This window comes from Vanessa atalanta, chromosome 28 (assembly GCF_905147765.1).
Source record: "Vanessa atalanta chromosome 28, ilVanAtal1.2, whole genome shotgun sequence".
NCBI classification, from domain to species: domain Eukaryota; kingdom Metazoa; phylum Arthropoda; class Insecta; order Lepidoptera; family Nymphalidae; genus Vanessa; species Vanessa atalanta.
Window position 1 is genome coordinate 410,898 of NC_061898.1, and position 23,623 is coordinate 434,520.

General features: G+C 37.8%; 2 protein-coding genes across 9 annotated transcripts in view; both read right to left on the reverse strand.

Annotated features, from left to right (window-relative positions):
* The window catches only part of LOC125074674 (transcription elongation regulator 1), a 29,774-nt gene extending 18,151 nt beyond the window's left edge, over positions 1-11,623 (reverse strand). For 2 of the 4 annotated variants that reach the window (XM_047686051.1, XM_047686054.1), the window contains exons 1-15: positions 11,313-11,623; positions 7,850-8,183; positions 7,440-7,593; positions 6,202-6,384; positions 5,508-5,624; positions 5,277-5,360; positions 4,715-4,809; positions 3,995-4,130; positions 3,257-3,343; positions 2,541-2,751; positions 2,238-2,382; positions 1,851-1,974; positions 1,444-1,724; positions 1,025-1,143; positions 451-601 (exon numbers count right to left, since the gene is read on the reverse strand). In XM_047686051.1, coding sequence (XP_047542007.1) covers positions 451-601; positions 1,025-1,143; positions 1,444-1,724; positions 1,851-1,974; positions 2,238-2,382; positions 2,541-2,751; positions 3,257-3,343; positions 3,995-4,130; positions 4,715-4,809; positions 5,277-5,360; positions 5,508-5,624; positions 6,202-6,384; positions 7,440-7,593; positions 7,850-8,183; positions 11,313-11,503 — 2,412 coding nt within the window. In that variant the 5' untranslated portion in view covers positions 11,504-11,623. The remainder of the gene's footprint in view (positions 1-450; positions 602-1,024; positions 1,144-1,443; positions 1,725-1,850; positions 1,975-2,237; positions 2,383-2,540; positions 2,752-3,256; positions 3,344-3,994; positions 4,131-4,714; positions 4,810-5,276; positions 5,361-5,507; positions 5,625-6,201; positions 6,385-7,439; positions 7,594-7,849; positions 8,184-11,312) is intronic. The other 2 variants (XM_047686052.1, XM_047686053.1) reach the window with 2 other exon arrangements.
* Positions 11,624-12,438: 815 nt separating this feature from the next.
* LOC125074727 (keratin-associated protein 5-2-like) lies at positions 12,439-17,568 on the reverse strand. Of its 5 annotated transcripts, none has more exons than XM_047686141.1 (3): positions 17,334-17,568; positions 13,546-13,953; positions 12,439-13,488 (listed from the first exon to the last, which is right to left on the reverse strand). In XM_047686141.1, the coding sequence occupies exons 1-3, from the start codon at positions 17,443-17,445 to the stop codon at positions 12,575-12,577; spliced, it is 1,434 nt and encodes a 477-aa protein (XP_047542097.1). In that variant the 5' UTR covers positions 17,446-17,568; the 3' UTR covers positions 12,439-12,574. The 5 variants fall into 5 exon arrangements, with proteins under 5 accessions (XP_047542097.1, XP_047542096.1, XP_047542100.1 ...); XM_047686144.1 differs by having other exon boundaries at positions 12,926-13,119; positions 13,335-13,953; XM_047686140.1 differs by having other exon boundaries at positions 12,439-13,953.
* Positions 17,569-23,623: the final 6,055 nt, after the last annotated feature.

A 23,623-nucleotide genomic window follows, 5' to 3' on the forward strand; every position in this document is an offset into this window, starting at 1 on the left:
TTTTCTGAAATCAAATTAAAAAAATGTATGTTAGTTTTAGTTACAGTACATCAAATGTAATACTTTCTGTGATTCGTACTTTAGATATTCGTTGGATCGCTTTCACGCATGTCAGCAAAGATATATATCGTATCGATTTTGACGAAACTCCTCTTACAGACTAAAAAAATACTTTACAAATGATTCTTTCAGAACTACTTTGGAATCGACTGACCAATGCATTCAAGATTATTTTCATAGTAAAATAATTCTAATTATCAAACAGTACACTTCGTCAATTCAAGGTAACATAAATGATTTACAAAGCGTACACAAAACTGTACGCTTAAAATACCCTTTCAAAGCATAAAATCGTTTCAATAATCCGCTCTTGCAACTAGAGCGGTCCAACTGAACGTCGACGCGTCATCTCCCATTCGTACAACATCTCCTCCGTACAATCCCACTCACCTGTTCCCTCTTCCTGTCCTTGTCCTCCTTCTCCTTCTTCCTGACCTCCGCGATGTAGTCGTTGAAGTACGTCTCCCTGTCACGCATCTTCTCGATGTTCTTGAACCGCTCGTCGCGACTGTACTTGCTCGAGAAGTCCATGAACGACGATCTGTGGACGGTTTTAATTTTAACGTTAACCAGCGTACGTGATTGTTGATTTCGTGGCAAGATAGGGTTGCCATATCAGAATAATTTCCTTTAGAATAGAAGACTCAAATGTCAACGTCTATCGGTGAGAGTTAGTTAGGAAGTTGGTGTTGTACTGTCTCGGGCTTAATTAGGTCACTACTAGAGTGAGACAAATATACTTGCAGTTTGCGTATACACTGGTGCGGTATAATATTTTCTGCACAGTTGGCTAGTGTTAAAAAAATTAGGAAGACATAATTCTAAGGAGTATAGTGTGAGTATAATTCTAAGGAGCTGTAAGAAGTATTAATCAGTCCTCAAATAATTATAGTTATTATTAATAAACAATAACCCATTTAGTAATTTTTAGATACAATTTTATTTATCAACGCGGTGTACTCACTTGGAATGTAGCTTGGCTTCCTCCATGAGCAGCCTGAAGGCCTGTTTCTTCTGTTGCAGTCTGTTTTTCTTCTCTTTCCTCTCTTCCTCAGCGCGTTCGCGAACGTATTTGTCAAACACCTGGAATGATACGAAGTAAAACGTTTAGATGTATAGCTATAAGATATTAGTCAAATAAAAATAGTGGTTATTTAAAAACATTTGGGTCAAGATCTCTCCTCCTATGTATTCCATCACACTGTTCCAATCTCATAGGCAACAATAATTTAATTAAAAATTATTGACTGCTCATTCCGAGGGTTTTTTTTTCAATATTCGGCAGTGGTACCGTTCAGCCGAGCTTCAATCCCACATCGTGGAGCAAGGCACCTCGTATTCTACGGGAAACGAAGGGAGAACCGAGGGAACGGAGGGCGGTACCTGCTTCCGCTCCTTGGAGTCGAGCAGCAGGTAGCGGCTGTCGAACACGATCTTGTGCAGCTCCTTCTCCCAGGGCGAGAAGGCGGACACGTCGCTCTCGTGCAGCATCTGCAGGAAGGCGCGCACGCGCTGCTCGAACGGCACCACGGCGCGCTCGCGGGCCGCGCGCGACTCCGCCTCCATGGCCGCCTCCGCGCCCGCGTCGATCTGCAGCGCGCGCCGCCGCGGAGCCTCGCCCGCCGCGCCACCCGCGCCCGCCGCGCCCGCCGCGCCCGCCGCGCCTGCCGAGTTCATATACAGAGATATGATCGTATTGTTTTTTATTATTTTTTATTTTCAATTGGCACACAAGTGAACATCGCCGAAGTGAAATATAATTATAAAAAATTTGAAGCTGGTGTACTCACTCTCTTCTGGTTTGGCTTTCTTGGCGGGTTCAGCTTCAGAGTCTGAGGATTCGGACTCTGCGTTCCTCTTTAGCTCTCCGTTTGCGTTCTTCGACGGCGTCGTCGTCGCTACTTTCTCTTTGGCCTAAATAAAAACATTTTTGATAACACACAAGAAAATTGCATAAATCCATGAGTACGTTACGTTTAAATTTTGAAACTCTATCACTTAAACAATAACATCTATACTAATATTATAAATAAGAAATTAACTCTCTCTGTCTGTTGCTCTTTCATGGCCAAACCACTGAATCGAATTTGATAAACTGTAGCAAGAACTAAGCTTGAACTCCAAGCAAGGACTCAAAATGGAATGCACAAGTTTGGAGTCGATCCCGGGCCACTCACCGCGGCTTCCTTCCCGTGCGGCGGCTGCGACACGGCCTGGTCGACGTCCGGCCGGCCCGCCAGCTGCGCCGGCCGCTCCCACACCGACAGGCGCGCCGTCGGGTTGTAGAAGAACACGCGACCGTCGCCCGTCCACACCACGCACCTGCGGCGCGACATTATTATTTATTCAAGTAATGTGTATACTCAACATATAACCGTAGCCAACCCGAATCCGGCTCGAAGGACCAAAATATACTCCGGAACTGCGGTAACTTTAAATTGAATAAATTAATTGAATCTAATAAGCGTAGCTCGACTCACCAGGGCGTGCCGGAGATGGGCGTGCTGGAGACGGGGCGGCTCTTGTCGGTCTTGGCCTTCTCCTTCTCGGCGCGCTCCCGCTCGGCGCGCTCGCGCTCGGCGCGGTCCCGCTCGCGGCGCTCCAGCTCCTCGCGCTCGCGGTCGGCGCGCTCGCGCTCCGCCGCCGCCTCGGCCGCCGCCTGCGCCTCCGCGTGCGCGTCCACGTCTATCACTAGGAGGAGCGTACCATACAGAATGTGTAGCCACACTAGTATTGTTTCAATTCAAACGGTGACAATCTATGTGAACATTATGGAAAATATATTGAGAAAATAACTCAGTCTGTCTGAGAATCAAATCATTGTATAAACATTCCGATTTCGCAAAGTCGATAGTAGAATGTATCGGAGATATTTATTTATTGGAGGTATTATAAGGAAAAAAAAAATAAAAATACAAATTCATTGTTCTCGCATTAACTGAGAAATTCGAAGCTCACTTATTACATTTTAAAACAATAATACATATTTGTTATTTCCCTAAAAAATATTTAATATATTTTCTAGATTTTTAAGCAGAAAATAAAAATCTTTGAAGATATTTTATCATGTATTAAGTACGTATTTATAAAATACTTATACACACTACACACTTAATTCCAGTTGGTCGGATCATAATGGAGGAATAATTTTAAAAAAAAGCAACAGCTCGCGCTCAAAGTAAACGAAAGCCATTACCTTCAATCTTACTGTCGTCGAGATCTATCCTGTCCGTCTTCTTCTCAGACTTGTCCGCCTTCTCGATGGCTATCTTAGCTTGCAACTCTGTAACAGACAAACAAGTCAGAACATGTAACGACAGTAATGCTGATATTCGAAATGGTGTCGGCCAAATTAAAAAAAATATATTTAAGAATGTATGTGTTCGAAGTGAAGGGTTATTATAAAATTTGCGGGTTCATGATTCAAATCAAATCAAATCAAAATACTTTATTCAAGTAGGCTTTTAAAAGCACGTTTGAATCGTCATTTAACAAACTATATTAAGTGAAGCTACCAACGGTTCGGAATGTAGATTCTACCAAGAAGAACCGGCAAGAAACTTAGTAGTTACTCTTTTTGAACATCTAAAATTACAGTCCTGTTTGTTAAATACAATTATATATGTATGTAATTATATATCAACAAGCATTATCTCCATGCTGCACTCCAGCTTTTTTATCATCTATAATTATAATCTTGTAAATTACACCTTGCGAATGAAACAATCGCCTTCTTGTTTTTTCTTTTTGATATTGAATAATAATAAAATACTGACAAAAACCCCACTGAGATTCTTTCTTTTCAAACCGGTGGTAGTGTTTAGTTTGCCAATAATTCTACATTGAGTAAATGAATTTGCTTTGATATTAATAATATTATTTAAGAGGTAGAAGACACGGCCACCGTCCAGCTGGGCGGTCGGGATGCACTCACCCTCCAGGTCCCGCAGCGGCGGCGGCTTCTCCCACACGCTGTGCTGCGTGGCGGCGTGGTAGTAGTAGGGGCGGCCGTCGGGCGCGCGGTGCGAGCTCCACTCCGCCGCCAGCGCCTGCAGCGACGCCGGCACCGCCTGCGGTACACGTGGGTGATGATATCCGTCTGACTAGTGGTGGACTAGTGTTTAATTTGACAATCAATTACAACTTCTATATTTGATTCTTCAAATTGCAGAAACCGAGTTGCCTACTAAGAAATATTTATATGTACCTATAGCGATTGCATTACTCGGATCCTTTACCGATGTTTTCCTCAGTTAAAAGTTATCTGTAAGAGATTGCTCGTAGCAATAATGTCGCCTTTGTACACCCAGAGTCTAATAAATTAACTTATCTTTCCTTTCATATATTTTGTGTATAATAAAGACTTATCTTTTCTACTAATTTTTATTGGACGGATCCAGTTATATTCAGTATCCTGGTCATGATGATGTCTGTTTGATATTCTCCTAACTGATTCCCAACAATCCAAGGGACACTAGCTCACTATGCAGGACTTATAATAGTGCACAAGTGTGTGTGCAAATACATGTGCAACAATTAACTATAAATGAGATATACTCTTTGTGTAATTGAAACATCCATACGTTCAGTAAACTTAACAAAAGAGTATTTATAAGTATTTTTTTTTAATAATGCCCAAATATAAGATCCTCACAGTTTCCTCCTTCTTGGGCGGCGCTGCAGGTTGCTCGGAGGGTGCTTCGCTGCCGGCCAACGGAGCGCCCATTTGCGGTAGCTGTGTGGCTGCGCCTGGAAAAAACATTTAGATTGTTAAATACACAATTTATATTACATAGTTGGGCGTATTGTAAACATTATCTCACACAGTCATGAAGGTTAAAAGTCTTCAATCACAGCAACAGTAAAAACTAACTTTGACCTTGAATCGATCAAGATCTTGCATAATCCGTGGCAATTATCGTGAAAAAAATACTAGATACTTTTTAAATGTCCACAAAAGTCGTCATCGAGAGTCGATATATGTAGTCAAGTGAAATAGTGTTGTGTTAAAAATAAAGATATATAAATCAAGAACTGTTTATAGTGCCATCATTCATTCATTCATTCATTAATTTATGTAATATGTAAATGTATGGCACATGTGTGTATCTTTACTCCTTTTCCTATTGGCATATAATATATATAAGGGGGCAGGCCATTGATTAATTTCGAAATAGCTAAGTTAGTGTTATAAGTGGTTGCATTGGGGCGCTCACCCTTGTCGGGCACGGCGGCGGCGGCCAGGCCGGGCGGCTGCGCCACGAGCGGCGGCGCCCAGCCCCAGCCGCCCCACGCGCCGCCTACGAGCACACACACGCACTTATTTAAACAAATATTGTGATTTATTTTTTTAACTACATTTTTTATCAAGAATAAACTACTCAGAAAGTAACTTTAATATTAAAAACAATGACCAAACTACTATCGCGTCTCATATTGAAGCTTACCTGGTGGCTGTGTAGGGGTCTGAGCGGGGGACTGCGAGGGAGCAGAGTCCCCGGGAGGTGCCTCGTCTTCTGGGGAGCTGTCCTGTTTGTCTTTTGGGGTGGACATTTGGTTGTTGTCTGAAATCGTAATTAATTTACTTTAAGAATATGTTTCTTTAAACATCCTACACGATCCTCTCTTCTCGAAGAGTAAGTTTGCAACTGATGTTACCACACTGTTTCTGTGGGTTGATAGACACAAGACACACATACGGAAGATTTCCTCACAATGTTGTCATTTACAGTTCTAGTAGTTATTAGCTTAGGTTAGCTACTTATTCAATTATCTTGGACGATAACAGTTAATAATAATATTCTATAATAATCACATAATCATTTGACAGCAAATTGACGCGACATCATTGGTCGAGAGCTTGATTAATCTATGATATTCACTATGGATTTGCGAAAAAATCGCGTTCCGAACGTCGACGAAACTGTTGGCGAAATTTTGAAGGTAAAATTAAAGTGGAAATAAGTAGTTAGGTGCAATGATGTTGTATTATAGATAAAGATATATTAATCATAAACTCTCAGTAGAGCACAACATGCTGAGTTATTAGCAAGTCGCATGAAATACGTAAATCTAAGGTTTGTTTGTCTTTATTCCTACTTCGATTGGAATAGGCTATAGAAGAGTATATGAAGCACTTACTGTCTTTAACCCATGGAGGAGGTTGAGTCATGAAGGGCGGGACGGCCCCCGGTGCCGGACCCACGCCGGGCGGCATCATGCCCATCATACCGTTCATCATACCCATGGGGGGTCCGCCCATCGGTGGACCGCCCATCGGTCCGTTCATTGGCATCGACTGACCTCCCATACCTGGCATTTGACCTGTTAAAAAAATAGTAATTCAATATTCTAAGTAACTTCTGACATAATGACATTTAATTCCATTTGTTTGGTAGCTACAATGAGAGACTGTTTAATGCTCAATTTGATCAACAATGTGTGCAAAGTAATATTTCAAAGTCAAGTCAAAGTCAAAAATCTTTATTCAATATAGAAGTGTTTGCACTTGCTTATTGATTGTCAAAAATCTACCAACGGTTCGGAATTTAGCACCTCGGACCTGAGAAGAACCGGCGAAAGAAACTCAGCGGGATATATTTTTTTTTCATTTTTTTAACCATTTTCCATGTAGGTACAATGATAAGTATATTTTAGTTGTTTGAAACAGCCTGGAGGCGATCATTTCATTCCCAAGGTGTGCAGTCAACTAAAAAGTCATTAGTGTTGTAATATCCTTTAGCACACAAACGCTCTTTAACGACTCTTTTGAATTTTATAATTGAATAATTTTGAACGTTTTCTGGGATCCTGTTGTAAAAACGTACACATTGCCCCAAAAAAGAGTTACTAACCCTGTGTAATCGGGTACTTGGAGTAACAAGTTTATTCTTGTTCCTAGTGTTAATAGAATGTACGTCACAATTTCTGGGAAAATCATTTATGTTTTTGCGTATATACATAACATTATCAAAAACAAATTGAGAAGCGACAGTCATTATTTTAATTTCTTTAAATTTACCTCTTAACGAATCTTTTGGGACCAGGTTATAAATTGCACGAATAGCCCTCTTCTGCAGTACAAAAATAGTATTAATGTCAGCTGCATTACCCCAGAGTAGGATGCCATACGACATTATACTATGGAAATAACTGAAGTACACAAGGCGTGCCGTATCCACATCAGTCAAAAGTCTAATTTTTTTTACCGCATAGGCTGCAGAGCTAAGTCTATTCGCCAATTTATTTATATGGGGGCCCCATTGGAGCTTAGAGTCTATTGTCATACCAAGGAACTCTGTTGATTCTAAAACATCTAATGCTTCCCCGTTTAAACGTACACTCGTTTTGACACATCTTACATTGGGAGTAGTATTTACCTGTAACAGCCATCGACTCCATCTCAGCCTGCGTGATGACCTTACAGGTAGGTCCCTCTTGTGGCCTGGTCCACGTCGTCTCACGAGTCCTCGCGTGGTAGTAGTACGATTTCCCCTCCTCTGACTTAGTCTCAACCCAGAGTTCTGGCGCCGGCTGTTGTGTAAACACAAACATACATTTAAAATTATATTGTATATTTTTTTTACTTTTGATGAAAATATCTTTACAAAATTGTCTCTCTTTAAATATTATTATAATTTTTATTAAGTTTATTATTTTAGTTCAGTAAACATATACCTGGTTTAATCAAATCACCATGATTCAGACTGATCCAATAGTTTTACTAGCTTTTATCAGCGTCATATTCATACACACATTCATATTGAACATTATGAAATATAAAGCTTACCATATTTGGTGGTGGCATTCCCGGTGGTCCAAATGGTGGAGGCTGGCCCATCATATTCGGCGGGGGTCCCATAGGACCTCCAGGTGGCATCATGCCGGGCGGAGGTCCGAACGGTGGCGGACCACCCATCATACCCGGAGGAGGAGGACCCATAGGGCCCCAGTTGTTATCAAAATTCGGTCCATTGTTAGGTCCAAAGCGAGGACCACCGCGGCCTCGGAAAAAGCCTCGACCTCTCATTGGTGGACCACCAGGGCCGTAACCTCTGCCACGAAAACGCATCGGTGGTGGAGGGCCGTTCATCCATCCTGGAGGTGGACCACGGCCGCGTCCCCTATAGGAAAACAACAATAAAGTTAGTTACTCTTTTAAATACCATGAGAAATGACACAAGAATATTTCCATTATCCAAATCAAAACATACTTCATTCAAGTAGGCTTCTACAAGCACTTTTGAAGTGCCATTATAGAACTGTATTAAACGTTAAGCTACCACCGGGTCCGAATCTAGTTAACCTCAGTAGTTACTTGTTTCCAACTTTTTAAATAAAGAGTTATGTCAATTAAATACAATTATATATAATATATCTGGCTTGGGAGGCAACAAGTACTAGCTATATACTTTCTTAACATCAATGTCATCATCTGTAAAAAGTAATCCAAAAAAATACTGAACATTCCTTACATTGTCAATATACTTCCAACCTAGGGAGCTATATTATGCGACTTGGACCTGTAGTTACACTAGCTCACTCACCCTTCAAGCCGAAACTTCTCAATACTAAGTGGCTGATTGGGTGTTACCTACCCAGGCAGGCTTACACGGAACTCGTATCTAGTCAATATTACAATCATATCCACACATATACAATTTCTATTAGATTTTTGGCAGGATATTTGTGTATAATGTTGCTTACTTGATAAATACACATAAATAACTTATTAGAGGCACATCCTGCATGGATTTAAGACACAGTAAACTGTACAATTATAATATACGGCGATATAATATTCATAATAACAGACTATATTGATAATAGAGATTGAAAAAGGATCTATTGATTACCCGCCCCAACTTCAAAGCAGTTTATTAATAAAGAAAATTTGATGTTGGTAGCTGTCTAACAGTGAAAATTTTAGAATTAAAACATTTTTTTTTGGCATTGGTTGGCAGACGCGCATATTGGCCACCTGATGGTAAGTGGTCACCACCGCTCAAACAAAGACCGACAAAGGCGCTGTAAGAAATATTAACCATTCCTTACATGCGCCACCAACCTTGGGAACTAAGATGTTATGTCCCTTGTGTCTGTGATTACACTGGCTCACTCACCCTTCTAACCGGAACACAACAATACAGTGTACTATTATTTGGCGGTAGAATATCTGATGATTGGGTGGTACCTACCCAGACGGGCTTGCACAAAGCCCTACCACCAAGTAAATTACTTTAGGAGATTCTCTTAACATACAATCAAACAAATTTCACCGTTTCCTAATATTAGTGTAATTCAGTAGAGATAAAGAAAAAGAAATAATGTCGCCAAGCTAGTTTTGTTTCAACAATCATAATTAAATATAAACCCTCTGCCTTCAAATGTAATAAAGAAGCAAATCGATATGTTTATAGATTTATTATGGACTGTTGCTATGGTAAATACAATGTTATATCAACATGGTTAAAAATGGATTAACAAGATGGGTCTTTGACAAGCCTCGGAATATATAGTCGTATTTTATTATCTATATATTTTTCTGTAAAGGGTATCCCTTTTTTAAGTATATCGCATAGGAGTGTGAGATCATTGTCAAAGTTTATATAGAGAGCAAAAATCTACAATTAACACATGTGTACATACAATACATTAATAATAAATATGATAAAACATTCATAGTTTACATACAGGCAGTGATAACACTCATTACGTCAAACATTTTTGGTATTTCTTTGGGCTTCCTGTTGGTAAATCACACAGTACAGTAGAAATTCGATTATCCGAACTAACTGGGACCGAGACTGAGTTCAGATAATCAAAGTGTGGATCTTTTGGAACAAGATCAAACAAAAACAACACCTTTTCACATAAAATTAGTACAATCTATAAAATTTTGACACTAATATATATATACCTATATACAAAACACCTAAATAAAGTCTATTGCTATGAATATATTATCTTATTTATAAAATCTTCAATTCTTAATTGATTTATGACTGCAATGCATCACTATTAGGATAACTCTGTGATCGGATAATCGAGGTTCTACTGAATATCATCCAACTAATCCTAATTTTTGCAAATCAATATATCTTATATTTTATAAACAATTCATTACGGTCAAGTTTCAAACGAAAATGCTTCTTTTAAAAGAACAAATATTATTATTAAACAATTAATCAAAATTTGCAAGCCAGTATTGATGTTCCTAGTTTAATTACTGCGAGTTTATATAACTATTAAAGAAATTTTAGTTTATATAACACAATCATGAACCAAGCAATACATTTTGTAAAATATCACGATCCAGTCAATAAAGCGCATAATAAATACTAGTAAAGATCTATTAACTCGCCAAAGCACACCCTCTATGATGAATTCTTTTTCAATAAATTAAGCTTAACAAATATAATAATACAAGTATTTTCTTGTCATTTCTTAGTCCCTTCACACACACTAAGACATCTTTGTGAGCACGAGCATATCTCACTTATACAAATATATAATAATTTAAGACGAAGAGATGCACCATCATGACTGAATAGATCCATACAAATACAAAACAAGTAATAAACCTTTAAATATACATCAGTCATTCATATCTGCGTATCATATAAGCAGTCCTTGGGATAAATGGTACAGAAAAAGCAACAAGAAATGACTCGTCTGATTTTCGCTGCGGTAATAAGGGAGCTTGTTAATGTCTTGCTCGGACAATTGTAATTACAACAGAGAAATGCCGCGAATGTTATGCCTGTTTCCATTTGTTGCGCTATTTTTATTATTTAGATTCCTCATAAGTTAAACTTATGTAAATTATGATATATTTTTATACAATTTACATGTAGTATACACGACACAGCGATTACAATTAATTATAATAATTAAGCAATCAAAATTTATTAATAGCTTCAAGGTATGAAATAATTATTTGTTTTACGAGTTTCATTATTTAAAATAAAAACGTAATTTGTCATATTCATTAAACACGATTTAAAGTGGCTGGCTTTTTGGTAAATCAATAAATGCATTGAGATATAAGTCTACGATTGTTTCTGCATGCAATTGGGATTATCGGTTTAATATTATTAATAAAATATTATTCAATCTAGATCCTAAGCAAATCTCCTTAAATTCCACTACAATTTAAATTATTATAGAATAAATCTTAACATAATAGGGAAATGAGCAATTTGTTCGAACGTTACATTGTTTAGAATGTGAAAAGTAGAGAAAAATCTTACCTAAAATTTCCTCGACCACCTCGACCGCCTCGAAAACTGTTACCGCCGTCTTCATCTTCAAAACTATCATCATAATTAGCTGGATCAACGAAATCTTTGGATGTCTCACTTATACTATCGTTTCCTTCACTACTGCGATTAATAACATCGTTCATACCCGAGTCCTGTGTATTCATATATTCGTCTTCCATTTTTAATAATTATCACTGAATATTCACAAAAACTTATGTCCGCATGCCTAAATTATATGTTTTTGGCAAACACTACAACCACATTTTGCAATGGCGGAACAACATTGTTCCCAAAATGGCGGCCGGTAGCTTCGCTAGTGATTGACACAAAAAACAATAGAGCAAAAATCGATTTTAGAAAAACCCGGTTCTCATGTTTTTGTTTGTATTATTCAAGAATGTAAAATATGTTGCTATATTGTATGCTAAATTAAATTGAATTTAAGAAACCATATAAAACAATTAGAAATAAAAAAATAATTTATATGTACAATTCCAAATGTTTAATAACCCTATATAATAAGTAAATAAGAAACTTTAGTATCGAGAATAATAATGTCCCATTTAGTTAGATACCATACCATTTCCTATACCTATATTAAATTGTTTTATAAGAAGTAATGTCATAATAAGGTGAGAACTACTACGTTCGAAAATTTCAAGCTTAAACTCGAATAGAAATATTGTTAGTTCAAGGATCATGCTAAAGTTGCTCAATTTATTCTTGAAAACAAAAAAATATTTTTTATTGTAACATTATGTTGTACCTCGTCCTGTTCTGATACCTATGAGAAGGTACAAGCAAAATTTTTGATGATAAGTTGACCAGTTAAGACAAATAATCCCTAATCTGTGCCCTGTGGCGCAACTAAAAGCCATTAAACTAAGAATTTAATTGAAATAATCCGTGAACTTGTGTCAATAAGTCCAACATCACATTAATATTATGACCCCTAAACTAGCACTAAGTACTTCGACTACTAAACACTTATGTCGATCCTTTGCTTTGTTAAGTAATATAACAAATTCAAGTAATCTGTCAAACGCACATACATGCAATTTTTTATAAGTTTTAAAAAATGGTGTCTCAATAACTTAAAATATTAAATAAAAACAATAACTTATATATTTTATTTATTTAATACATTAGTTGCTTACAGTTGCTTAGTAAGAAATGAAATTTAAAACCAATTAAATATTGAAAGAATATGAGTTGTTGGAGGCGGTTTGAGTTATAAAATATTTCCAAATTCAAGATTTTTTCGAATCCTTTTCATTGCCAAGAAGACTCCAATAGTTAATAGATTTATTCCTTACGACACTTGAATCTTTTCCGACTGATCTGTTTAGATTTGAAGATTTTTTCGTTTTAATATCACTTGGTATTATATTAAGTGATACTTTTCCATTCTTATGATATTTTCTTATAAATTTAGTAGAAAAATAACAAATACCAATTGAATTAGATGGCTGTAAAGTGCGCGCATTGATTCTAGGTTTCATGTAAGGATTGCCTTTGGATAAATTTGGTTTCGAATTCAAGTTCGATGGTGGGTAAGTTGTCTTTGAAGTAGGATTTGTTGTATACGGAGGGTTGGCGGAAGGGTTTACTGGAGGGCTCATTGGAGGGGTCATTGGATGATTCGTTGAAGGATTAACAGGAGGGTTGACTACAGGGGTTTTATATGCTGATACTTTTGTGTCTTGATTAATATTAGCTTTAGATAAAGGCCAACTGATTGCACTTTTCGGAGCTGGTGTTGTGGCCTGTTGTGTGATTGGCTGATGCGATTCTGCCTCTTGATTTGCAATCGGAACAGGCACGATTGGGACGTTGATACACGGTCCAAAGTTGGGAGTGGCCCCATTAAAACTATTGTAATATCCATATGGCATATACGAGTTATAGGAACTGTAAGAATTATATTCTGCATAAGGATTGAATGGGGTTTGGGTGTATGGGCTGTACATGTTGGCATATCCAAACTGCCAATTACTATGTGCGTTACTGTTGTCAGTCGGAAGAGATCCATCTACACCACATACGCCACAGCAGCTAAGTGGTTTACAGGTACAGCATATTGGACCACATGGATCACCGGGGCATGGTACTATCGGTCCACACGGTCCGCCTGGTTTAACTGGACCCGAAACAGGACATGAACCTGTGGATACGTGATATGGACCACAAAACCAAGTGCCGTAAGGATAGTAGTAATAACCTGTCATGTATTGTAGACACTTGGCAGGTGTGTTACATGGTGGTGGAAGACATGAACAGGCGGCAGGGCAGGCACAGACGCTATTCAAAGCCTTAGCTGCGTCGGCAGACTTTTCTGTTGGATTCGTTGAAGCTGCTCTGTTTTGAATGTTATTTATTCGCATTAAGTTTGGTAAAAATGTTTGCAGTGATTGGCATTTCCTGAGACACAGTACTGAGGCAGTTTTCCGTAAATTGGATGCTATGGACTGTTCCTTTCTTGCCTGTACAAAACTTGGGCATGATGCACACTTGGTGATTTTGTCAAATTTGATTATTTCTCTTTGCAGTTCAATGTCCTTGGGCTTAGTCACTGAAATGGCAGCTTTCTGTACTCGCTTTGTCAAACTCCTCTTCATTACATTGTGTACTGAAAGGATGATTGAACTATTATAATTAATGTATATCTTAAGACTTTCGTAAAGGGACCATCAACCAATAACAAATTCAATAAAACTAAGTAGGTAATTTCAAGTGTTTATTTTGTTTCATAAATTTATAATTCAAACATGCATGTGGTTAATGGCTATGATTATGTTAAGTTGGATATAAGTTACAGTATTTAATTAATAGGAATGTCATAAATCATATTGCTCAAAATCTGGTTCGACTCGCGGTTTACGATTGGCCTTCAAATACTTGGGTACAGTGGAATGATTATACAATCTCAATTTATCAAATCGTTTTCCTTTCTTCTCCCTGCTTGAGATATTTCTTTCGACTGGATTTCTCACATTATAACTTGCTTCATCAAAGAGTTTTCTATCGATTTTCTGTTTGTGATGAGTCGATTTATTACGATACATTGAATCCATTGGATCAACTTTGGTGTGATACGAGTTCGACTTTGTTTTAGGATAGTACATTGGGTATGAAGTTTCTGCTCCGGGTCTCATAACTTTACTCCTTGAAAAAGGATGTAATATCGAAGCTAGAACAGGAGGCAACATTTTCTTCGTAAAATCTGGTTCATTTTTATCGCTTTCTTTATTTCTCAATTGAGATTCTCCTTTCTTTTCCTGTGTCTTAGCTAAAATTTCCCAAGACGGTTCTGCGGGCAGGGCTTCGGCACTTGTCACTTTATATTTATCCATTGTTTTATCAGCTTTGTCTGTTTTTGGCAACGTACACACACATGCAGCACAACATTTGGGACAAGGACATTTGGCGCCGACGGGCAAACAAGCACCAGCTACATGGTATGGACCACAAAACCATGTTCCATATGGATAGTAATAATAGCCTGTCATGTATTGGATACATTGAGGTGGTGTGTTGCATGGGGGAGGGAGACAGCAACCCTTTTTACAACACGGCCCGCACGGAGGGCAAGGAGCAGCACAGGGCTTAGAGGAATATTTCTTTAATGTCACATTACTCATCACTCGTGGAATATCAGTCGTGTCCCTTCTCGTAAACATTGAATAAGCCGTAGAACTAAAACGTCTGACAAGACTAATGGGTGCGGCCATCTTTCTCTGCCTCACAATGCTTGGACAAGAAGACGATAGTCCTAAATTAGGCGTGATTCGTTTGTTGTTTTGCAAAGAAGGAAGCTTCGATCTTCGTATGTTCTTAAGCACCGGAGACAACGATTTGCTTGTGAAACCTCGTTGTTGCACGGTCGTGACTGAAAAATGTACATTCTGAATGTTTTATTGAGTGCTGGATTTGTATAACCTATAATGAAATTGTAAGAAGAAATGATAATATATTGTGGATAATCTAAGTCGCGAGCTATTCGCGTATGTAATTTTAGTTCAGGATTTTAGATCAGGATGATGAAATAAATTCAAGCTTGATAATAATTCCCCAACAAATTTAATATATAACTCGCAATCATCTCATTATTTCTCGTGACAGATCAATCTTTTTTTTAAAAAAGAAATAGTTATGTATTTGCGCTAGTCTTAAATAGTATGCCAAATAAAATATCAATAAAATATCAATAATAATATATCAAATTATTAAACAACTACAACAATAATTTTATAAGTAAATAATAATAAAAAATAAATAGTTTCGATTATAATCGTTATATGCAATGTGATATAATTAATTATAACATCCTATGACATAACACAGGGCTTCAGCCCAGGGCCCCATGGCTTAAAGGGGGCCCCAGCTAAGTTAAGTCTAAGTTAAAAATAGACGATAATGCGAAAGAATCTATAACTTTATTAAATTAAGCAGATCGTATGGTTTGCAGCGCTGCTAATCCTGCAATTAATCAAACCCATTCAAATAATTTAATTCAAGTCTACGTTCAGATATGTCTTACGTGTGCCCCAAGCCCCCCTAAACTTACGCTACGGCCCTGATAGTGGAGGCTAGGGTTACTCGCTAACACGTAGAAACACTTTAGTCTTGTAAGTTATTTCAAATAAAACTTCGTTTTCTCCTGTCAGGTTACTCTTACAAGAGTGTAGATTAAAAGTAAATATTCCAAGTCAAATTAGACAAAAATGAATTGTAAAGTAACATATATTTTAAACATTTATTCATACAAAAAATGCAAAAAAAGAAATTCAAACGTCATGGTACTATTTTTATAGGATTTGAAACCATACGAGGTTTTTTCTCCTTCAAAGGAGCCCTTGGAGATGCATTAGGTGTATTCATGTTTCCTTCCTGTGGCGGCGTGCCTTGTGCTGCTGCTGCAGCTACTGCTGCTGCTAAGGGTTGGGCTCCACACATTGGACAAATACCGGCGGCTTCGCACTTCTTTGGTGGCGGGCATTTGGGTGGACATGGACAAGGGCATGGTCCACATGGGCCACAAGGTCCACAAGGTCCACAGGGGCCACAAGGTCCACAAGGTCCACACGGTCCGCAAGGGCCACAGGGTCCACAAGGTCCTGGGCATCGACAAGGGCCACATGGGCCGCAGGGTCCACAGGGACCACATGGTCCACAAGGTCCGCAAGGTCCGCAAGGTCCGCAAGGTCCACACGGCCCACAGGGTCCACAAGGTCCACAGGGTGGACAGGGACAGCGGCACGGTCCACAAGGCCCACAAGGTCCACAAGGTCCGCAAGGCCCGCAAGGCCCACATGGACCACAAGGGCAGGCGCACTTTGGTTCATTGCTACCTTCTTTCTTTTTCTCAGCATAGCCGCGAATTTGTGGGTAATAGTCACCGCAACAGGTTAGACGAGCCTCAACGGAGCCGAACACCGCGCTACGGTGGGCCACTGCAAAGAACATCCATACATATAATACTCGGCGATGGAAAGCTGGTGGTGATCAGTGCTATTCGAAGAACGAGGGTCGAGTCGAGTATTATAGATGGAAGTCCTTCGGCAGCGGCCACCGTTCTCCGAAATAACACAGACGCGACACCAGCGAAAACCTTACAAATTAACGCTTACAAAAACGAATATTTTAATGACCGGTTAAAAAACCGGTTTAGTCATATGTCAAAAAAAAACGATTTTCAAATATTTTTTAAGCCATGTTTCAAAATGTATAAATTTCAGATATTCCAAATTATACGTTATAAGGGGCCGCTTTTTATAACGATCGAATTGAACATTACCGTACAAATAAAATTAATTTCGATTTAAGCAATTTATATCAAAATTTAAATATTAGCAGTTTCACAATAAAGATGACTAGAAAACCTTTAACACTAATGGCGATTTAAGATTCCAGTCTAGAAGTCTAAAAAATTTAGTCTAATTAAAATTGTAAAAAAGGTTTTTTTTTTTAATAATTATTATGTGAATAAATGGGCATGAGATTACTTACATATAGGTGCGGCGTGCTTCTTGTTATTTGTGGTAGCCAACTGACGCCCCTTGATACATTTCAATAAGGATACATTCTTCGTTAAAACCGCTTTCCGTAATACAAGCGCCATTATTATTTTAAATTTGTTGCAATGATTTTGAATATAGTTTCTATTACTTGGAAAATTTTGATATTTTATTTAGTTTACTTAAAAATTTTGCCCATGGTAGATGGAAAATTGTGTGTTGCCGGAACAAATGATGTTGTAGTTATATCTGAATTTGAATTTCTTAGTTCTTCTTTTTATTATTCTGTCATAACAAAAAGGCTTGCAGCCAATAATAATAAAACCTACTTGGTTCAATTATACTACGGCAGACCTACACGTGGTAATACATTTTTAAAAAACATTAATATTAATTAACGTGGATAATTATTTTTCTCGAGATATATTATATATTTTCTAGTCATGAGTTGATATTGCTTTCCTGTAAAATTAAAGCCCAGTATAGAATCTGTCCGTGGAAATATAGCCTTATCAAATTGCAATAGTTTTGTATTTATTATTCAATCTAAAATGTAATTATAAAATATACTGACATCATTGCAATAGACTCCGACGTGTATGACTACGTTATAATTGCTGTATAGTTTTAAGCATCTAGTAACATAATCAACCTGGTGAAGTTATGAATTAATTTAAAAAAAGAACGAGCGACACAAAATGCTCCTGATTGGTCGGGCTTATGATGACGTCACTTGCTTGTTAACCTCGTTTGCCTACTGTATGTGGATTATATGTGCCACAGATTACAATACAGGAAAGTGACGTCACCGACCTCATTGCAGCGCCATATTGTCAAAGTAGCGTTTTCGCGCGCTATTTAAATATGGAATTTTTTATTTGATATTTTTTAGCAAATATGTACCAGAATTAAAAAAAAACTTTTACTGGGTTCCTTAACCTCTACTAAATAATATAAAAGGGATTTTAAAAACTAATCAAATAGCTTATTTTAAGGGATTTTTAATATATCTCACAATGTCAATAGCTGTAGGTTATAGTTGTCCAGTTAACACCAGACGGTGGACTTGCCAGTCTGCCTAATACAATAAAAAATCAATAATAAACTATTGTATATAATGTTTGTTTACTTTAAATACTATAAATAATAAGTTAAAAAAAAAACAACTGCAAATAATATCATATTTTTTTAATCAAATGTTATTTTATAAATATTTACAAAACTATACAAATTCCTTTTGCCATTATTTTAACATTAATATTTTATTTATTGTATAATATTAATTTCTATTTAATATGATACAAATCTTATAAACGACACCATAATCTAAAGTCAAATTATAGCCCCTTAAACATCTATAAGGTCTAATAATAATTAGGGAAAAATTGATAAAACTTTAATTTAATAAAAAAAAAACATAAATCAATGAACTAAGAAGGATAACATCTATAAATAATTTTCTGTCTATTATATAATTTTAAAGAATGTTTGTTATTTTGCTTTTAACTGTTTAAAATATAATTTTAAACACTGTCATTGTCTTTCAATTCTTTTAAAACAATTCAGAAAACAAATCAGGCAGATGATTAAAATTAAATAGATATTTTCCAAATATAAATATCTATTATGACGTAATCATTTCACATTTAAATCGAATCAATTTTAAAGCTTTATTGAATGTAACACTGCCACAATGTTGCCATCATCACGAGAGACTTGTATGGCTTCCTAGTTGTGCAGGTGATGAAACATTTGCGGTACCTGCAGGACCGCCGTCTTCTCCCACGCCAGGCCCCTCGTTTCCCATTGCTGCTCCCATTAAAGCCTTGAAGACAAACAGAAAAGTGATGTACTTAAAATTAAAGTGACATTATAACCAAATTAAGTTCTACTCAATGTGATATTAAACTAGAACCGACCTATGTGTCTGCCTTTGTAAATATATGTATATAATAATATAAATAAATTTCAGCCTTACTGAAATAACTTAAATTTTTGTCAAATTTAAGTAGCTTTGAAATTATAAAAAATATAGAAGGAACCGGAGTAAGTGTCTGCCATTGAAGTTTTCTATATATTTTTTTACATATTTTAAGATATCAAAAGGGCAGACTTGCTGCGATCACGTTTTGAAAGTCAATTTTTATGCTTTTCGACTCCATGGCACGCTCAAAGGAACCCTCGATGGGAATAGTGAACCTCCATTTCACCAACAGCAGGTGAAGCAGTATACCTGCCAGTAATATGGAGCTTGCTACTATACCGTAAGTCTGCCGATCTCTGGCTCTTGGACTATTATTAAGGAGAATCATTTTTCGTGATGACGTCATTGCCACGTGCTATACTGATCATTACCTACTCTAAAGCCAATTACACAATGAAGAAATTGAGGTATTATGAAAAATAGCACAGAAACCAAAACACAACGAGGGATAAGCTACAATTTTTAACCAATCACAGCGTTTTAATATCTGGTGTGCGAGAATGTCAAAAACATAACCTAATTGTTTGCGTAACTCATTGATGTGTTGCCACAGCTTTGTACCATATCAATGAGGAGTTTATCTCTCGTAAAAAGGTCCTGTGATGGTTTGGCAATGAGAAATAAGGAACATATATGCACCAAGATGTAAATTTTGTTCCTGTTTCATATTTTGAATTGTGAATTGTTCAACAGTGTTGCTAGCGATGAAATCTGCTATTAATTATTCAGTGTTCCTTATTCCTTCTTTTTTTATTATGTAATGGGCTTCATATAGTCTTCTGACATACATAAAACAAAAACATAAGCAGCCCGTAAATGTCCCACTACTGGGATAAAGGCCTCCTCTCCCTTTGAGGAGAAGGTTTGGAGCATATTCCACCACGCTGCTCCAATGCGGGTTGGCGGAATACACATGTGGCTGAATTTCGTTGAAATTAGACACATGCAGGTTTCCTCCCGATGTTTTCCTTCACCGCCGAGCACGAGATGAATTATAAACACAAATTAAGCACATGAAATTCCAGTGGTGCCTGCCTGGGTTTGAACCCGAAATCATCGGTTAAGATGCACGCGTTCTAATCACTGGGCCATCTCGGCTCTCTCGGGTCTTCTGACATACTGACAAATATTATATATCCTTGGGGTTCAATCTTGTTTCATAGCAAATTACATCACATTCAGTTGAGTGGTTCGGTCGTGAAAGCAGACAAACAGACAGAGTTAATTTCGCTTTTATATTTGCATAGATTGCAAGAGTCCCATTATTAAAAAAAAAATGATTTTATAACCTGGCAACAAGAACAAAATAGACAAGTAAGGCACGCCATGCACGTGCCGCAGCACGCCATTTCACCCATGCCAGGTGCCGGAGGTTGCCCTGTAATTCAAAACCATCTTTGAAATTCCTATGCGGATGCGTCAGTTGGTATGACTTATGAGACTTAAAATCCTAAAAATCCGAAACCATTCGCAGCCCGAAGTTTGAGAGATGGCAGTATTAATCCTCCTGAACCTCCTTAGGAAAGTGTTTTGCGTTTGAGCAATTTCCGGACATTTTGGATTGCAGTTCCATCGAATTATGAAAGTGTGAGCAAAGAGAGTGCTCAGTATGAAACTGTGAGATCTCCTCCGCAATTGGCTAGTCTCTGTTTAACGATCAATTGTTGTCCTGTAGACCATTTTCGGTCACGTTGACAATATCTAACGGACAATAGCCGATTGCACAGGACCCCCCATAGCTTTATGGCTGAAATCAATAGGACATCATATAAACGTCAAAATAAATTTCTATAGTTATAAAGTCGTTCGGCCTGATTGAGTATCAACGGACATGTTAAGCAGTAGTACTGTTTGTCGAGACAGTGGGGTGGTAGTGTTCCATTAGGTCATGAAAATCTTCGTGAGAAAACTTGCATTTGGGGCGCAATTTGAAGAGACACCCACAGTGTGGCTGTTTTGTGGTATTACTTTCAAGAATTTACCAAAAATTAGCAGTTCCTTTGCTTACCTGGATATCCCTGTCTAGGATAGCCTTGAGGTGGAAAACCTTGAGGAGGATAGCCTTGTGGAGGATATCCTTGAGGAGGATATCCTTGCCCCGGGGGATAGCCTTGCGGATAGCCTTGTTGGTAGCCGGATGCAACTGTGGCCTAAAATTACAAGGCGAAAGAATTATTCTATTATTCTAGTCAATCAAACTTTTAACAAGAGTTTTATCTTCAGTAATCCTTATATAAACCAACTGTGAAGTTTTGCTAAAATGTTTAATTTTCCCTACCTAGTGTAAGAAATCAAAATTTCGATTGGAATAAGTTACAAATTATTCGAAAGTTATATGTAAATATAATTATTTGACGATTCTACTATATAATACATATATATTTATCGCCCCTTTTTCACATATTTTACGGTTAAACAAAATGTAGTTTCGTAAAAACCCTACTGGATATGAAAAATATCTGATAAGAATTATAAAATCACACATTTGCGTCAATCACACTTTACAACAACACTGATTAATATATTATAAATTTTGCTGTTACCAATTTACCGGTTTACCATCACTTTGGGAGTACCGGTATCGATAATAATCCACTAGTGGACTCACAGTTCACTCGATATTTTTAATCGACTTCAAAGTTGGATTCCTCCAAGTCGAGTTCGCAATTTTATTGTTTATATTTTGATTAATGTTTCGGGCACAGCTCCGACTTTATACGTAAAATTTGATTTGCAAAATTATTTTATTGTTCGAAAGAAGTTTATTTGCGTCCCTCTGAAGCATTTTCAACGTCATCAGGGGCGTAGCTTTAACCATACAGAATATCTATCTACCTTGGACGTTAGTTTAGACGTTACGGATAATGTGGAAGAGCGTGACTTCAAATCAAGGCGAACATCTAATTTTTATAATTTCTCGTGCTTAGTGAAGGCACGTCGTGTATTATGACCCCAAATACACTGAAGCACCACTTCTCTCCTTATTACGAGAGGAGGCCTTTACCCAAAAGTAGTAATAGGATATACACAGGCTCGTTTTAATTCAATCCAATGTTTTGCTAACTACCGTCTGGTGTTCATTTTTCCACTATACTGTCCGACTATATACTTACTAGGTAATATGATCAATACTACCTCTCCCGGCATTCCGGGACTTTGCTGTCCGTATGGCGGTGGAGATACGTTAGCGACGGGTGGCCCGCCGGGATACCCGCCAGAATCTTGTGGGCCTTGCCCAGTGCCAGGATATCCTCCGGGGCCCGTAGGACCTTGACCTCCAAATGGACCACCCCCTGGACCACCAAATGGACCTCCCCCTGGACCTCCATATGGTCCGGCTCCTGGACCTCCAAATGGACCTCCTGTTGGACCTCCAAACGGACCTCCTCCTGGACCTCCAAAAGGACCACCCCCTGGACCTCCAAATGGACCACCACCTGGACCTCCGAAAGGTCCTCCTTGTCCACCAAATGGACCACCTCCTTGTCCACCAAAGGGCGCGCGCGGACCACGTTGTTGGCCTGGCTGAATTTAGAAATTATAAGCATGACTAATTATTTTTTTATAAAACTTTCTAATTTTCATTGAAATCTAAATTCTTATGAAGGTTTTCTACAAGTTTTGAGCATATAACCCTTATCATAACACAAATAGACGCATCACGTGCGACAATTAATGACAATTTGAACAATTTTATTCAACAGCCTGGTCCTCTGAAAAAGGGTAAACAAGGATTCTATTAGATAATCCTATCTCATTTAAACTGAATTGATACATTTGACAAAATAATTTCCTATCTCATTCGTTTACATACTTTATTGATACATTATTAACTGATAAATGGACACACAAAACTTATAATTTTAATTGTATATGTTAGGAATATATCAACTAATCTAATTTTAAAAGAAACAAAATGTGTGATGTAGGTTCCTAAGTTTGTGCGTACATACAGATGCACTCTATATTCCCTCACTTCCATAATCCGATGGCAAATCTAACATGACCGGAAAGAGTTCAGACGCCAGTTCTTTAAAGGCCGGCAACGCATCTGCAAGCGCCCCGGTGTTGCAGATGTCCATGGGCGGTGGTAGTCACTTTCCATCAGGTGAGCCTCCTGCTCGTTTGCCACCTTTTGACATAAAAAAAAAGACGCAGGATCAACTGCTTTACGTGCGCACCAAGGCGCGGGAGTACACACAATTCCAATTTCCAGATTTCGGGTTCTTACTCAGAAATTTTCGACGGAAAAACTCAATAACTTTTATCAGCCCAACCTGAGGTTGAACCTAGAATCT

Excerpts from the sequence above, each read along its gene's own strand:
- LOC125074727 (XM_047686140.1), bottom strand. The coding sequence starts at position 17,445 with ATGGCGCTTGTATTACGGAAAGCGGTTTTAACGAAGAATGTATCCTTA. Across the intron at positions 13,954-17,333 it reads GAAGCACGCCGCACCTATAT|TACACAATGTAATGAAGAGG; the intron begins GTAAGTAATCTC and ends TCATCCTTTCAG.